This window comes from Dermacentor albipictus, chromosome 10 (assembly GCF_038994185.2).
Source record: "Dermacentor albipictus isolate Rhodes 1998 colony chromosome 10, USDA_Dalb.pri_finalv2, whole genome shotgun sequence".
Classification (NCBI taxonomy): domain Eukaryota; kingdom Metazoa; phylum Arthropoda; class Arachnida; order Ixodida; family Ixodidae; genus Dermacentor; species Dermacentor albipictus.
The window spans coordinates 66,569,081-66,586,400 of NC_091830.1; the positions used below are offsets into that span (position 1 = coordinate 66,569,081).

The 17,320-nt window shown below is 45.0% G+C and overlaps 1 protein-coding gene across 1 annotated transcript; it reads left to right on the plus strand.

The window, feature by feature from the left end:
• The first annotated feature begins 6,109 nt into the window (after positions 1-6,109).
• LOC135899763 (uncharacterized) lies at positions 6,110-16,321 on the plus strand. Its single transcript, XM_065429095.2, has 3 exons — positions 6,110-6,771; positions 8,760-9,448; positions 13,531-16,321. The coding sequence occupies exons 1-3, from the start codon at positions 6,657-6,659 to the stop codon at positions 13,621-13,623; spliced, it is 897 nt and encodes a 298-aa protein (XP_065285167.1). The 5' UTR covers positions 6,110-6,656; the 3' UTR covers positions 13,624-16,321.
• Positions 16,322-17,320: the final 999 nt, after the last annotated feature.

Below are 17,320 nucleotides of genomic sequence, written 5' to 3' on the forward strand. Positions count from 1 at the left end.
CGTGGGGCAAAGAACTTCAAGAAAATGGTATATTGCACAGCAACGAAGTCGCAGTGAAACTTGTCTCTTTGAAATTCCTTCTCACGTAATGTCGGAACATGATAAACAGCGAAATTCACCCTCCCTATGCCTTTTTTCACGCACCGTTCGGCATCGCTATCATAAAGGCCTGCTCACACAGCATTTCATTCGTTCGTTAGTTTACAGGGTCAATCAATATTCCGCATTTAATGTACATACACTGTAGAAGCTTTGGGTATCAAATAATCACTGGCCAGGAGTTTACCTGTGCACAAGGTCATTTTAAAGCATGTATTGTTCGCTCAGTTTCCTTAGGCTCAGCTGTTCGTGTGTCCAATGCATTATTCCCAAGATTGTTCCTGACCTGTATAATGAACTACAATATTAAAGCCCTTGCGGCCTCGCGGATCACCGCAGAATGACATTGGGGACGGTAATTAATGTTGCACGTTAGCGTGCACGTTGCGGTATCATTGAATTCGATATTGTGCTACGCTGGCTCTTTTGTTGTTGTCAGTTGACTTGCGTTCCCTGCGCCGTACAAGGGCACACGAAGAAATCCTTGTGGACTACAGTTCCGGCTCAACTGGGGCCAACGTCAAGATAGCAGGAAACAGATTTTGCGGCATCGATTCGCATGCATGATTGAACACGAGCCTATTTCGTGGGCGCCCACGCATGAGTTATTCACGACGTCTCGACCTAATTACCCTACTCGCATGCATTTCGATCCCGCCGGAAAGCCCGGCTAGGGACATCAAGGGCTTTCTCCTTTTCATTTTTGGTTTTGATTGCGTCAAGATGAGACGCAGATGCCTGTGTGATGTGTCCACCTAACAGCGCTCACTTCTGCTATCTCAGCAATGGCTTCTAACTTGTAGCCGCCCTCACCCTGCCATCTTTGAAGGTTGCGTGATCGTAAATGTACAGGTCATTGCGATGGAATCGGAAGTCAAGGTCGCGCCTACCGAAACTGTACCGGTACCGAGCCAACGTTTTTTTAAGGATATCTATCCCATCATGCCATCCCTTTCTATTACACACTGAACGCGTCATCGTGCGCGGGTCGGCTACAAGTGAAGTGTCTTTCCTCTATATGTTTACCCAACTAACGCAACTACTCTCTGCAATTTCCGCTAGCTATTATTAGTGAATGAGGTATACAATAACTCACATTTCGTTATGACTACAGGGTCTTGGTAGACGTTAAAATAGACGGTGTACCTGTCCAAGTACTCGTAGATACTTGAGCCCACGTATCTGTGTTGAGTGCTAGCCTGCGTAGACATTTACAGAAGGTCCTCACCCCAGCAGCCGCCCGAGTGCTTCGTGTGGACAATGGAGGCGTGCTGATTGTTCTCGGAATGTGTACTGCGCGTTTATCTATAACCATCCGCCCTACTTCTGTTCTCTTTGCTGTGATCCACAACTGTCCTCACGACGTTAACCTTGGATTTCACTTTTTATCCAATCATGCAACTCTCATCGATTGCGCAACCGGCGTTCTTCTGTTGGGACTGACTCACGTCGCCGATGCTCCGTGCAGCGATCCACCGCACTTGTGCTCCCTTCAAGATATGCGTCTGTCACCAGAGGCAGTCACTTACATCGCTTTGACCACACAGCCACAGATTCCTGATGGCGAATATGTCCTTCACCCCATCATCGACGTGCTTTTGAACCGGAACGTTGCTCTTCCGCATACGCTGGTGACGATTAATAATAACGATTACTACTTTCAGCGTGTGCCCTCAAGTGGTTCCAGCCTGCATGTTCTTGGCCAGCGTTTCTAGTACTTCCGAATTTGACATTGAAAGTCTGAATGCCGAGAGTGGTTTCTTAGCGCCAATTACAGCTCACAGCTCTGGTTCACTAACGGATGAATTCGCGAAGATGATTGCACGTGACCTCATCTCCACGTGACGTGGAGATGAGGTCACGTGACGTACGTCAATGACGTACGATCAATGACGTACGTCATTGCACGTGACGTACGTCTCCTGCTCTAATCGTACCGTGACATCTTTGATTTTGACGACAGGCCTTTAGGCCAAACGTCTGTTGTTCACCCCCGCGTAAACACCGGAGACACGAATCCTATGCGTCAGCGTCCCTATCGTGTATCGCATACATAACGTCGAGTCATCCAATCAGAAGCGGACAAAATGCTCCCCAAAGGGGTCACCGAGCCAGGCCAGGCCTTGTGCTTCGCCTGTCGTCCTTGTGAAAAAGCAAGATGGTACCCTGTCATTCTTGCGTCGATTATAGTCACTTAAACACGATCACCCGAAAAGACGTCTACCCACTACCCAGCACTTCCACCAATATGTTACGGGGATGTTGGGAGTATAGAAAGACTGTATTTACAATATAATATGCAAGATGAGTCAGAGTAGTCAAGGTGGCTGAGCACCAACAACACGCAGCAACCAGTGTCTCACGATCTTCCTCTCTCTTCTTTCATGCTTCCGTACCAATATATAGGCATCAAAGGGACACTACAGGGAAATTAGTTTCTATTAGCAACTGATCCGTTTAGTATAAAAAGAGGTAACTCATAACGTCAGGGAAGGCTTGTTAAGCCAGAAAAAAAGGTGAATTAAAATGCGGGTGGCGACGCTGTTTTGAATTTCCCGCGAGAACTTTTCCTGACTTAACGGTTTTTATAAGCGTTTCCTCTAGCCTTGTTAATTTTCTACTGGTAGAGGTCGATTGCACACGATTCTAAAGGGGCCATCGATTCAACTTGGAGAGATTCATAGAAAAGTTCTGCAAAATTTCTATGTCGCCTATGACTAAAATTTCTATGTTATATAACTAATAAAAATCATGCCCCTTGGCTAACCTCCTTTCTTCTCGTCTATGTGGACATAGTGACTCAATCGGTTTAACGATGCGTTGTTATGCATCGCTCGTCTCCCTTCGTCTTCCCTTCGTCTTCTTCCTCTGTGCTGCCCATTGGCCACTGGCGATGTGGGTCGCTACACTGTCGCGTTCCGCTGTAGTTGCTCTTACGCTGGTAGTATGGTAGCACAGATGCCTCTTCAATTCTACCACTTGGCCCATTATAACAGATGGCCTTCAACACTCCTTCTTGCTTATCTGTTGTAAAAACGATGTACGGACCAGTGAATGGAGTCTGAGTCCAATCCTCACCATTCTCATTGATTCAGGATCTACCTCTGGCATCTCTATGTTGCGGCGACGAGAAAGTGCATCTTCATAGTCATCGAGTATGCCTGTCACTGTTGATGGGTTTTGGGGTGTTCCTTTATATTAACAGTGTCGACTATGCCCAGTTCGCAAACAGCCGGCAACCAACGGATAGTACAGAGCGTAGCAAAGTGCGAACTGCACCTATGGTGTAGGACCTGTTGTTTTGCGACACTGCTGCCTCCAAGGCGCTCTTCCAGCCACCCTTGAACTCTGAATATAACTCGACGAACACTTTGAGGACCGCGATCATGAGAATTATACCAAAGAATAAGCCTCAGGAGCGTAAGGTGCTGGGTAGCGGAGTGTGATGTTTTTCACACTAACCCAATTGTGCAGCTTCTCACTTCCGAACGCTGGTCCATTGTCTGCAATAATTACTTTGACATTCTTGAAGACCTCTTGAAGGTCTGAAAAATCGTCTCCAGAAGATTCGGGGCGATCGCGTTCTCCGGCAGCCTGACGTATCTCTCGCCATTTGGTTGAAAGCCCACGATGGCGGGTGGCCCCTCATGGCACGTGATGTTGGTCTTCATTCGCAGGCTCCAGAGCTGAGCGGCGCCTATGTAAAGTTTCAACCAAAACGACACAAATACAAGAATTCTTTTAAATCCATGACCTCGCATTGGCCTACCTGCGCTGAACTTTTACTGTGAATAGAATGTGGAGCTCCCATCTTTAATGTCTTTTCCAGTACACTCAGCCTACTATCAAGAAGTAAAAAAATTAAGATCATCATGGCACGCTTCGAAAGTAGTCTAAATTGATTTATTATATTCCTTTTGTGTCTCTTTACTATATTTATGCTGCTGTTTTATCTTCGATAGAGACATAAGCAGAGCTCTGCATCAGTTTATAGCTTTTTAGACTATGGTATTGTTTGGCGTGAATGTCAGCCTATAATAGAGAACATGACGGCTAACGTTTGCTTGCTTCAATTTCACATACAAACCTCAGCGACAGCGTGAGGTCACGGACTTCAACGTATTTTGGCGCCTTTTCAGGAGACTTTCTACAGAGCAAGTCTTGCACACTTACTGCGTGGTGCCATAGGTTAATTCAGAGTGTAAATTGTTTCACGCTTAGCAATAAACTCTTAAGTCGTACAGGGCAGACTTTACGAAAGTCCATGACGTTACATGCATATTTCGCGGAAACACTGAAGGAGTTTTACTGCAGTTCTTTTGTGATTGCTTTTTTGTTCTCTTTATGGTGCCACCACTTACAGTAACAATGAACTTTTTCGCGTGGCAGAAGTGTAAACTAAATAAACATCCGGTGAAACACTGCACTTTATTCACACTTTACCTGTAAACAAATTTGCGCCACCGAAAATAAAGAGGTAATCAAGCAAATGTTCCGCACAATAGCATCAAGTTGCAATGTATGTTATGTCACATAGCGTATACCGCTTCAGAGTATGTTATGCTATACCAAATACTGTTATAATAATACTCTCCGTGTTCCGTTTCTGAAGAATTATGCTGATCAGGTCACGTATAATTATTGCAGCACACTAGAAAACGTTTCGACTTAACATTGCGCTTTAAAAAAACATTCACCGACTTTGGGGCGTCTCTGGTGCCCGTAGAATTATCGTGATGTGACTTCCTGACGTTTCGATTCTTGAAAATTCTGCGTTCGCTACTTTCCTGCGAAGAATGCTATGTAACGCTGATAACGACCATGCCATTCATTACCTTGAAGAGCCACGTGTTCATTGTAGAAAACGAAAGGCACTCAACATTGGTGATGATTATTGGTTTGGACAAAATAAGCTAAGGGTACAAACTTTTCGTGTTCCTCCTTGCACACACAAGCTGAATTTTGTGAGTAGGAAACAGAGTGATGCAACGTTAACATAAGCAGAAAAAGCACAGTAGCGAATAATCATAATCAAGAGTTTCTCTTCGTAGAAAGCATGTTCCAGCCCTTGGTAGTTCCAGTATACAATGCTTGTTTAAATAGGCGACATGTAAAAAGGTGATAAACCGGAAAAGCTTTGTGGTTAAACCGGCAATAAACGTCTCACTGCGCTCTTTTGCCCATTATGAAAAAGGATAGCGTCCTTAAGAAGCGTAAAAGTGCGATTGTCTTACGTACATGGGTTGGAGCTTGTGTTCTGTCAATAAAGTGGTATTGCTAATAAGCGCTTGTTCTTTGTTGCATGCTTGCATCTCTATGGTTGTGCTTCGCGAAGTTTCAGCCCACTTTCACAGATAAATCAAGAAATCCGCACCAAGATCGTGCGACATAACGTCGCTTCTATGTTCTGAGCGAGGAACGCTTATTTTTCGCCAGAATGTACAGTGCTAAGCTAACAATTCCTATGTGAAATACTGGCACTAGTATTTGTCGGAGCTAGACATTTACTGGTTAGGAAATACTCGAAGGGTGTCCTAGTACACCGATTTACTCGAGCTCAGTCCTGGCTCGAAGTGATCTTGCGATTGGTCAACAATGCTTAAAATAGGAGTTTACGGGATTATGCATGGCGCGGAATGTTGCCTTCATGTGTATAGAAAAATCAAGCTACTTGGAGAAATAAAACGTAATAATTAACGCCACAAGAACATGTGATCGACGCAATCGCTTGTACTACCTGTAATTCGCACGGGAGCTCAACGATCGCAGCGCCAGAGTGTTGCCTGTTAATTTTTGTGCGGTACTCCACTCTTAGGTAAGCGCGCGGAAGGCTATTTTTTTCGCTAGGCCGGTGATCTCGGAAGCCGCGCGGCGGATGAAGCCACGTTGGGGAGGGGGAAGTGCTACTTTGGGCGCCCTCCGTTTTCATCGACCAGCGCTGCAGTCGGACGCCCGGCGGGCGGCGGACGCATGCGCAGAACTGCCGCGCTCTCCCGGGTCTTTCAGTTTTTGTTCGTTTTTTTCCTTCGAGAGCGCGCGCAGGGATAAAGCGGAGGGTTTGTTGTCGTTGGGCAGCGGCAATTCGGCACGGGCAGCCGGTTCGCGGTGGCTGTCGGTTCTGTTTTCTCCTGCGCCGTGTCTGGCTTCGTCCAGTCGGCTGCGGTACGTCCCGTCGCAAGTTGCTACCGAGCCACATGGGACGAAGAACGTCCACTACGCTGCGTCGCCGGCATGTATGGATGCAGCGGGGGCCGAGCTGCGCGACTCAGCGACGAGGAAGCACTTGAGCCCGCACACGCTTTCCGTCATTAGCGCCTCGGGGACCGCGGTTGTTGTCAAGCTGCCGGCGGAGGCTGCGCTTTCTGCGGCGGCGTGCGGTTTGTTGCCAGCGTTCACGTTTCTACGGTTTGCGTGGGTGACCCCGACGCGCAGTTCCCGCTGCGACTGTGTTTCACGCTTACGCTCAAGAGCGCTCGACAATCAAGTCATCTTCTCGGCACCGCTTCACCGCTGACTGTGTGACTTTGCAGTGCGCGTGTTCCGTTTGAGTGTACGCGATGTTGCGCGCTAGTCAAGTCTTGGTGGCCCTTCTCTTCAGCTTGGCGCTTTCGGGCGTCCTCTTCGCCGAGGCCGGCGATGCGTTTCGCAGCAAGGTACCGCCGGGTACAATTGGTACGTGACTTGTGTTTTTGAACCTTCACTGGCGTCTCTCGATCGGGCTGCATGGAAGTTGGGAGGGTGTTTTGCATGTCGTATAATATGCTCTTGATTCGGCATCCGTTTGAGCCGCGAGTGCGAAGTGCAGAAACGAAATTTGAATCGCGCTCGAGTGGACGCTATTGTAGTGCGTCGCATTGATCGGTCGAGTGCACTGTCGCACGCTGTCCGCGCTGTGATAGACTTGATAAACATGAAAAGGTGCACTTGAATCGGCACGAGTGTCAGGGCCGAGTACTTAGAAATGATACCCGGACGTATGCGTTCGATCCACGCTGAAGCAACGCGCGATCTTTGGAGCTTTGCCCAGGCGAGCAACATGGACTAATTAGAATGTAATCGTCGCAGTCGTTCGTTCTTTATTTTTTCTTAAATGAAAGAAGCTTATCTTACCTTTCATTATTTCCGAGTAGGCGAATAATGGTCCTGCCAGGCCTGCGCCGGATTGTGTTTGACTTGCATTCGACTTTTCGAGCAAGATCGACGCGCAAAACACTTTGAATACAGCAAGATCAACGCCAATCTGTGTTGAGAACTGAATTAGTGGATTTCGAGTGGCGGTTGTGTCATTGCCAACATTAATGCCGCACTTCACAAATACTTAGCCATATTCACTCGTTGGAAAAAAAGAAAAAACGTATGAAAACTCAGTACGCGTAGGGATATTGTAGTGATGAATGTGGTGCACTTACTGCTAAATATATAAGGCTTAGTGTTAGTGTTTTTCACGTTTCCCACGAAGTAGCGCATTCTTTTTTCTAAACACCTGTGTGGCGCTTCATTAAAAGGATTAGAGCGTGCCGCCAAACCTGTTGCTTCTTTCTTGTTTGCACCTTCATTAACCACATTATGATGAGGATTGTACGTGGTCGTACATTTTTTATGTGCTACCTACACATTATGTTAATGATATGTTGCTGCTTTTGTGTCTTGAACACCGAGTTGCGTTTTAACCAGCAAGCTTTGAAAGCAGCTCTCTAGCGGTCCAGTGAAATGCATTTTATTTCCATGAATTATCTTTCATGCATTTTTCATGCTGCTCTTTTGAATGGCCCATAAATCAGGTGTAAGGCAGGTACTTGGCTAGATGTGAACGCATTAATGTATTCCATTCCATGTACAAGGGATGTAGTTACCAACATGTGAGCAGCACTGTATTTGTAGTATACATGTATGTACAATTTCATCAGAAAAGGTTGCATTCTTCGGGTGTTTTCATATCTCCAGACAGTAATTATCCTGTGTTTTGCGTGCCTTTGCTTTCTTTAACACTGCGCGCACGGTACTTCCAGGCCACGAAAGTGTGTGTTATTAGCGTGGCATGGCATATTTGGCAGGAGAGGGGCGAGCGCCGAGTTTTCAACCAAGAAAACTCAAGCAAAACAGATGACAATTATTGCACACATGTCAAGTTTTCAGAACATTACGTGAAGTTTACGAATATGAGTTCATTCCTCGATTTTACGAACGTTTCGTTAAGTTTAACTAAAAAACAATCCTGCTAGCGAAAAGATTTCGCTCGCCAGTCCCTGAATCTTGCGTTTGAAGTCCTGTGACGGTGAAAAAATACAAAATGGGTAATTGATTCGAGCAAGTTTATTTATTCCAACAACTTCCGGAAACAGTCACTGAAATATTCCCTGGGATCTAAAAGAAATGTGTTGCTTGTCATTGCATTTTGTAGCTATCTGCGTACGGCGATTAAAATTAAATCAGCTTTACACAGTGCACTTCTATATGTGAAAAGGCGTGCGCTCGAAGAGAGCATTCACTCCAGCCCCTCAGCTTTGATGTCATGTCAGCGGGATTTTACGATTTTCAATGTTGACAGGTATGCAACTTTTGTTTGCGCACAAGCCGCCAGGAGTGTGAACCGTATTTAGAGTGTATCCCAATTGTAGTGCTGTACTTAACGATATGCCCTCCAACCCTGTGCCTTCCAGAGTTGGATCTCCTCAAGATGCTGAACATCAGTACACTGCACAAAGGAGTGGGCCGTACCACAGGCCCGATCTCTAGTCTTCCGGCGTGGAAACTTTTCTCCGGTCTGAACGCTGTCCAGATCCCTCTGGAGCCCGAGTCAAGCTTTCAGCACCAGCTGGCGAGCAGCGGAGCACTTTCAGCCATCTTTGTCACCCGACCCAATCGCCACAGCGTGGCCACATTGTTCAGTATTCACTTACCGGGAAAGATGTCGCCTCTCGTGAGGGTCGCCGTCAATTTTAGGACCCGGCGCTTTGTGCTTTCTTACACTGTGCCAGACTCTATAGCTATGCCTTTGTCAGACGAAGATGAGGGAGCTGGCAAAGCAAGTAGACGGGACCTCGACATTGCTGACGATATCAGCGAAGCAGATGGCACTGAGCCGGGGGCCGATGATGCAGATGAGGCCTTCCACTTGAACTCTGCTGACGTGCGACATGTCAAGTTCATGCTAGCTTCAGCTAAAGCACTCAAGAAGTCTCACGGCTGGACGTGGATTGCTGTCACCTTGACACGAGAAAAAGTAACTTTGTACGAGAACTGTGAAAAACCAGTTGAAATGGAGCTGGTACATTCTCCATTGCTGAGGTTTCCGAGTGATGCTCTGGTCTACTTTCGCCAAGAACCTGGATTGAAACGCAAGTTTGTGGTAAGTGTGTGTGTTTACTTATCATGTGAGCTGATTGTATTCTACCTAAGAGCTATAAATGAGAGCGTAATGCAAAGTGCAATGTAGTTAATACAGATAATTTTTTAGGGGTATGACTTATATTTAATAAAATGCGTTCACGAGACAATATACCAAGAATTGTTATGCACTGTTCAAGCATTTGTTTTTTTATATCCGTATGGCAAGTTTGTTAATTCATGCTAATTGAGAGTTTGTATATTGTTTACGTAAAGTTTCAGGACAGTTTCAGCCGCCATCTCTTGTAAGCAGTAGTTCATTTTATGTACTTTTGCCCCTCAATGCTCAAACAAGTATCTTGAACACTACGCTGACTAGAATATCTATGCGAGTCGCTCTAAAGTTCGTGAGGTATCCTCCATATGTCTGATAAATACGCATCATTTCATCACTTTCCCTTTTCCATAGGGAATTTATTTAGGGTGCCATTTAGTACATTTAATACTAGAACTGCTTTCATCTTCATCAAACATTCCAATTGCGTTGTGCCGACCTTGACGAGCAGGGGGCCTGGAAAGGTGGCATAGGCCGCTTAAAAAAATATTAGGGAGAAGTCGTCGTTACATACACACGAGCTGTCTGGGAGGCTTGCCGTAAGAGAAGCGCGTCGTGATCACCCAGTGAAATGCAGGTGGCTTTGTAGGCCGGAATCAAAGCTGATGCTGAGCTGGTACTTTACAAGTGCTTGGTCTTGATCATAATGCATGTGAAACGTGTCGCGCTCCTGAAAAAAAAGCTCCCGCTGTGACCGGCGCCTTCAGGTCTATAGACGCATGTCTGGTTAGGACAGTTACCCGGAAGTAGCAGCTTGATCTGATCGAGACTGCAGCTTAGGGTCGCGTTCGGAAAAAACTGGATTCGTGATGCCTTCACAAGCTTGTCCCAGCAGGGTGAGACTCTTGGCCAAAAGAAGAGTGGGTGCTCAGGAGTAGTGTCGAACGCAGCATGGAAAACGGGACCGGTTTGGAAGGCTACTGGTGACTTCCGATTCTTTGCTTCTGTTCATATTTGGAAGGTAATGGGAACAATTTTGTCGCTGTTAAGCCGCGAAATTTAATCCTGAGCAGAGAACTTCTTTTTAACTATCATGAAGCGAGCAAATTGCGCAAGAATACGAAATTAGGTGGTTTTACGTTGTGAAAGATGCCCTGGCTATGAAAAATTCCCAGGCGCAGAGTTGAATAATCTGTTTTTACGCAAAGTGTAAATACAGCTACTAGGTACTCCCAAGTCGCCTCCCCCCCCCTCTGTATAGAAAGCGCTCATCGGGGCCCTGTGCTCACCAGCATAGCGCTGTAGGAGGCCGACGGGCCGGCCTCGCATCACGTGATCAACTAAGTCACACGTTAGACATAAATAAGGCTGAACACGAAGATCGCGATATCATTTCTACAACTACTTTATAGAAAATCGACGCCATGCATATTCTGGTGGTGGATGTGCTGGAAGTGTGCACAAAGTCATGCATTAGTTCATTAAGGCTGATTCCAAGCTTCGTAGGTGTTGCATAATTGCATTTGTTTGAGAGGAAGCTTTCAGCTCGAGGCGAACTTGAATTTCTCTATTCGAATTTGTGTAAAATACGGAAATACTCATTAGACAATCGCTGAAGTGGCTATAGAAGACTGGGCTCTCATTTTCTTTGTGGCAGTATAAAAATCTAAATTATGGGATTTTACGTGCCAAAACCACTTTCTGATTATGAGGCACGCCGTAGTGGAGGACTCCGGATATTTCGACCACCTCGGGTTCTTTAACGTGCACCTAAATCTAAGTACACGGGTGTTTTCGCATTTCGCCCCCATCGAAATGCGGCCGCCGTGGCCGGGATTCGATCCCGCGACCTCGTGCTCAGCAGCCTAACACCATAGCCACTGAGCAACCACGGCGGGTAGTGTCAGTATAAGAGAAACCAAGTGACTTCTCTTACAGTAAAGTTTTACAGCTAACTTGCCAAGGCGACTGCCATCGACAAAGATAGTTCCATCCATCGATACGTCGACCATCCTGTCTGAACCACATTACCTTGTTTTATCGCACTTTTAACCCACAGTGTCTTTTCATGTATCGGGCACTATCATGGCTTTGTATTTCCGTGTATATATATAGGGACCGCGGAGGTAAATAGCCATCTTAAAGGTTCATGCACTGCATATGTCGACAGTGAACGAACGAAAAGCTGGAACTTACGCCAAGCAACGTATCGACCGCTCTGTAGATAGACCGCTTCCCGTTAGGTTCGTGGCTATGGGACGGGAACGTGCGCCCTCCTCACTGACCACAGTAATTATCCAGCCAAAGTGGCAAGATTAACTAATACGGCTGTAAGCAACTCTGGTTGCGGCGTGCGTGCCATGGATTGAACTTCTTTTCAAGAAAAGCATAGAGCGAGAGGTTTCTGTTTTTGCATCTCGAGGGCGCTTTGAAATTTCGAGATGGTCTGTTGATTTGCATAAGGACGCAATTTCGGTAATTAATTACTTTAACACATGACAACGGCGCGGAAAAAGGGGACATGTGCAGACGATGCCAGCGGAGAATAACAGCCATTTATTTGAAAGGATAGAAGTATATTATCGGGCCAAATTAAGATGCGCAAACGGCGAAAGATTCATCAAGTATTAAAATAGACTAATAGAATATGGTCAACGTCTGTTGTGCAACTCTGCGCTTGTGTTGACCTAGCGGTTGGAAATTCTACCGGTTGTGTGTTCTTCTGAACTAGTCGTACCATGGTGTTGCACCTTCGTGACGTTCAGCAGAAAGAACATAAATATATTTCGTGACATGCAGAGAATCTTGGCACGTTTACCTAGCCGTGCACGTGCTATCTAAACTGGGAAAGGAACCTGGATGCGTGAGGTCCTAGGATAAATAATCCAGTAGAGTACAGCATGTAACGTCTTGTTTTCATTAGGAATGGATTATGCCGAAAAGAACGTGGGAATGCCGTCTTGACCTAGTAGTGTTTTGCTGTTGGTGCGAATATATTTTAGTCTATTCAAGTCGGTATTCTGTCGAGTACGAGCTTCTTATGTATGCTGTCTCATATGGCGGCTACGTTGACTATCTTTACGTGAAATATAACTTGTTCAATACAAAGGGTGGGAAACTATTGCATATAGTTAACAGAATCGCTGTGTTGGCATGATCACATACATTTCATACATATGTATAGGATCTGTAACACTGTGAGAAGTAATTAAGTCTTTCATACATCTCCATAAAACTGCTAGGGATGAATATTTTAAAGAACTAAAACACAGCGGTGCGAGAAAAAAACTATAGCGTTGCTTGGCATCGCTATACAGTCTGCATCAAGCACTTCGCGGACTCGCCCAATAATAATGCTTGTTAGTCACAATTTTGTTGGATCGAAAATTTCTTCACATGGGTGGACATATTTTTTTTTTCAGCAGAGACAGCATTTCTCTCTACCAACGGATTACATTTTGTATGTTTAATGGTATAAAAAATCCTTGAAATGATAAAAATGTACGTGTTTGCCAAAGTAAGCTGATACCAAGTGATACTTTTCCTGTTTGCTGATCATAGATTTATACCATTCGAAATAATTTGGTGGATATCATAGTAATATTTCTTTATTATCTCCAAGAGCTGCTGAATATAACATGACGCCTGGTAAATCCAGTATCAGAGTGCCCACACCGTGCAAGTTTATTTCTGCCTGTCATCCCTATAACTTCAGTTTTAGAGGAACCTCCCCTGTGTAATGAGCTTCCGGACGGGAGATGCAGTTGCTGCATTTATGAACTTGTCCATAGTTTTTCAGTTGAGTCCTTGCTGAGCTTGTCTTGGCAGGAATATTAGAAAGGCAACACGTTTTTCTCGGATGTCGTCTGGTTACCCATTACATGTTTCTTTCCCATAGATGTTTTGCCAAGTGTCCCTATTCTTGTCACTAAAGACTGCAATCGCTGTTTCTCGTTTGTGCTGTCATCCTATGACAGCACGTCACTCATTCCTAATTGCTTCTAAGAATTGCGATTTCCATTCTGCAACATTTTCACTTTTTCTTACAGGGCTCGGTTCAAGTTGCTCGCTTGTACAGTAACCGCATCACGTCGCGGCCGTGGAAGTGCTCGAGTACTGGCACTGCAAGCTTGGAAGAATGAACTCGGCAGCCAATGTTGTGCGAATCACCCGCCAAGGGCTTCACATTGTGATGAGGAGTACCATTCACGCACATCCTTATCAGAAAAAAAAAAACGTGAAGGGATGTGGGCCACACGTAAATCGCAAATTTCGGTAGTAATTATGTGAATATTGGTCAAAAGTTGGTCGCTGGGACCATTTTTGTGAGCAGAATTAACATGTGCCTGCATTACAATTTTCATACAGTGGAAGCTTAAGGGAAGATTGCCTAGTTGTAAGTGCTTACCTTATAAATGTGTTCTTTGAGTGGAATGGGGAACCACAGTGCCAAGGAAGACGGTGAATCATTCCACTGGCTGCAAGCTGTGCTTAAGCAGCCTGACTGCGCAAATGCTTCTGCTGTACAGTGTTGGAAATATTGAAGAAATTGTTGAGTCTTTAGCTTGGTGAAAATGTTTACAATGAAGGTTGTGGCAAAATGTGCGCACAACATGTACACTGTATTTCGTGCGGGAAAATTCGAAATTGCATTTGCTTTTCGTTGACTGTGAAATTGAAGCAGGTAGCGTAAGTATATCTGTATGTAGTGATTACAAATCATTATTTTTTATTTTGAAGCATCTTATGTTGCATGCACGGTGTATGAATATCACAGTTATGCTGCTTTTTTATTTGACTTTTATACTATCACAGTTTTACGCAACTGACATTGCCTTGTTTTCATTAGGTGTAATAGAAGGAACAGATAGCTTTTCCCAATTCCCTGTCCTCTCAAATATCGGAAAAGCAAAGTAGGCAGTATCCGAAACCCACAGATCAATGCTTGCTCTCTAGACTCATCTAAGGGGGTTTGCTGCTTATTTCTTTTGAAACAGTCATTTGAAGTGAAAGTTAATCTCAGCATTGCGATATTCTTTACCATTTCTTGATATTCGAGTCATTAATTCACTTTGTTTCGTCTCTAAGTGTGCGCATTTATCGCCCAAGATCAAGTTAAATATTAAACGATTCGCGAACCTCTTCGAACATTTCCTTAACGTGCAAAATTTAAATAATGCGCAGAATTCAAATAGTACTATAATAATCTGCCTGCCGAAAGATGTGAACTATGGGCTGTGGAATTTGAAAAAGTCTTATCTGAAAAGGCTTATCCTGCAGCTACCAGAATAGGAAGCGACTGCCTATCTCATATTTGTTTTCCTAGGCTGGCCATACGACTAGTTTTTCATTCAAATTTCACATATGAATTTTAAAGGTCAGTGAAACTGGCGTTTGTGTCAGCCGATAGCTTTTGTGATCACCTCCGTATCCTTCTGCATAGCTTACTGCGTGAATATCCGCAGAAAAAAATCAATCATTCAGTACTTCTAAAGAGACACCCCACATGGCAGACCAATTCAGTAGCGAAAGCTTAGCCTGACCAAATATCTGGAATATGTAACGCAATGTACTCCATGTTTTGCATGAATAAATCAGTCACCTAAGGAAAGGTCGGAACAGGGGATTACGAGAGAAGAAAGAAAAATTTAAAAGCCGCAATTGAACCAAGACTTGTCGTTCGAACTGCTTGCTAGCTTTTTGCGTTCTTTTTAAGTGTTGTGAGCGAATCAAGCAGCTATTTCTGCACAGCAAGCAGTGGCTATTGAAGGCGTGGCGACCGCCACTAGCTGGCACATGTGCGACGCTGGTGTGGTGCACGGTACTCTGCACATATTGAAAGTGATTCAAAGTAAGGCAGTGAACCGACTTTCCAGGAGTGCTGGAAATGATAGCGTGTTGTGCACTGTATTTATGACGTGTGTTTAGAAGCGCGTGTACGTGCTGCTTTAAGCGGTTAGAGAAAGTTATCTACCTAATCGGCCGTGCAAGTGACCGTCAATTTTAAACATTCTGCCGTCTGTCTTCGTAGTCCTTTTTTTGTGTGTTCCAAAGTTTCTTGGCGGCGGGCACTTATTGTCAAGAAAAATGCTACCTCGAGTCCCCACTGCCCTCTGTGGTTGTGGACATTGAGGTAAAGACTGACTACTTACGTTTGAGTATAAAGGAGTAAGGCACGTCGGCGTGTTGCAAAAAGTAACATGAATGCTCCAAAAAGTGTTTGTGAAACGGTTGCTTATAGTTTATTTATCTTTTCGTGCCATAGTTCTTTTTTTCACCCTTGTCGTCTCTACACATAGCGCAAACCTGTGCAATAGTCATTTGTAATGTATTCGACGGTCAGGTTAAAATATTTTCCTTTCTTGAGCCATGAAGTTCGACGGCTGCTTCTGACGAGCTTGTAACCTTTGTACACAGCACTTGACCAGAAATTCTTGGTAAAAGTGTGGCATATTTATACTCATCTGTCTGCTGTGTGCCATTGCACCTGCGCCCTCTGGCGTATTCCTCCTAAGGACTGAGGAGGCCGCAGCTCAACGTTTAAGGCAGGCATGCAGGTTCGACTTGTGCAACTTGTACAAATTCAGGATCGCGTGTAGAGGAACTCGTGTCGAAGTGATTGTAGCACTGTGGCGTCCCGAGTCAATGTGTTCGTGTACGTGGTGTATGTAGTACATGTTGAATTGCTTTTTGAAGGTCAACAGGAAAAGCAGGCGGCTTGCCGGAAGACGTTCTTTCCGGTAAATCTTTTTTCGTTTTGTTTGTTTGATGCCGTCTTTATGCAACGGATGTAAAACTAGCTTCACTCTTGGACAATATTAAAACGACGTACACGACCAATCATTGTGAACTGTCGTGTTCCTGCTTCCGTCTTTTTTTACATTTTTGGACTGGTCAAGAGAGTTCCATTTGAAGCTCAGACACGGCGGCGCCGTTTGCCGCTAGCGGTCCATTCGCGATGCTGTCAGTAGCACAGTTTAGAAAGTAGAAGAGCGTTTCACAATCTAGTCTCTAATTACCCTGCGAGTAATGCTTCCAATGTTGACGGAGAAACGATAAGGCAAATCTGGAAACGAAGAGTGACCTATATTTCGCCATAGGGAACGCTTTCTCCACTGTCGAGGCGTTGAGAAGGGGTTGGGGAGGGCGAGAGGGGCGATTAACTGCCTGCGTTGAAGTGTCGAGCGGCACTGATAAGCGCTGGATCTGGGGCTTCCCGGCAGCGGGTAATTTGTTCCCAGTGTGAAGGTCGTTGGAAGGAGTTGATTGTACGTGCTTTATTCTTGCGGTGCTTTATGTCAAGTTTACGCCAAGATCCCACGTTCACAAGGCCATGGAAAACGAAGCGCGCGATGAAGGTTGCCATGGGCCTATACCTTCTACATTTCGTTGACAAAACTAAGCAATACGAGAAAACAAGGTAGTCGAGGAAGAACGGAGCGTTGTAGATTAGAGGAGAGTGAAATAAAAGCACCTCAGTAAATGAACTTGTAGCCAGTATTCATCAAATGAGCACGCCAGTTTGAATGTATTTGCTAGGGAAATTTTGAAATATTGCCTGAAGTTAGGAAAAAAAAACAGTCACCGAGCCTTCAAATGAACGCGACAATGATACAATAGGGTTTCCCGTACTCTAATGCCCATGGATACCCTATTTCTAAAGCTAGCTAAAGACATGGCAATGCCGGCGATTATTTTTATAAGGCACATCGTTGATTTCCCAGGAACATCTAGTGGCTGCTAAAATACCCGCAACGAAATGTATCCCTTCGTAGATAATGCCGGTTGCGGCTTCGTGTGTGGAGAAATGCTCGATGCACTGTTTCATTGGAATGCATT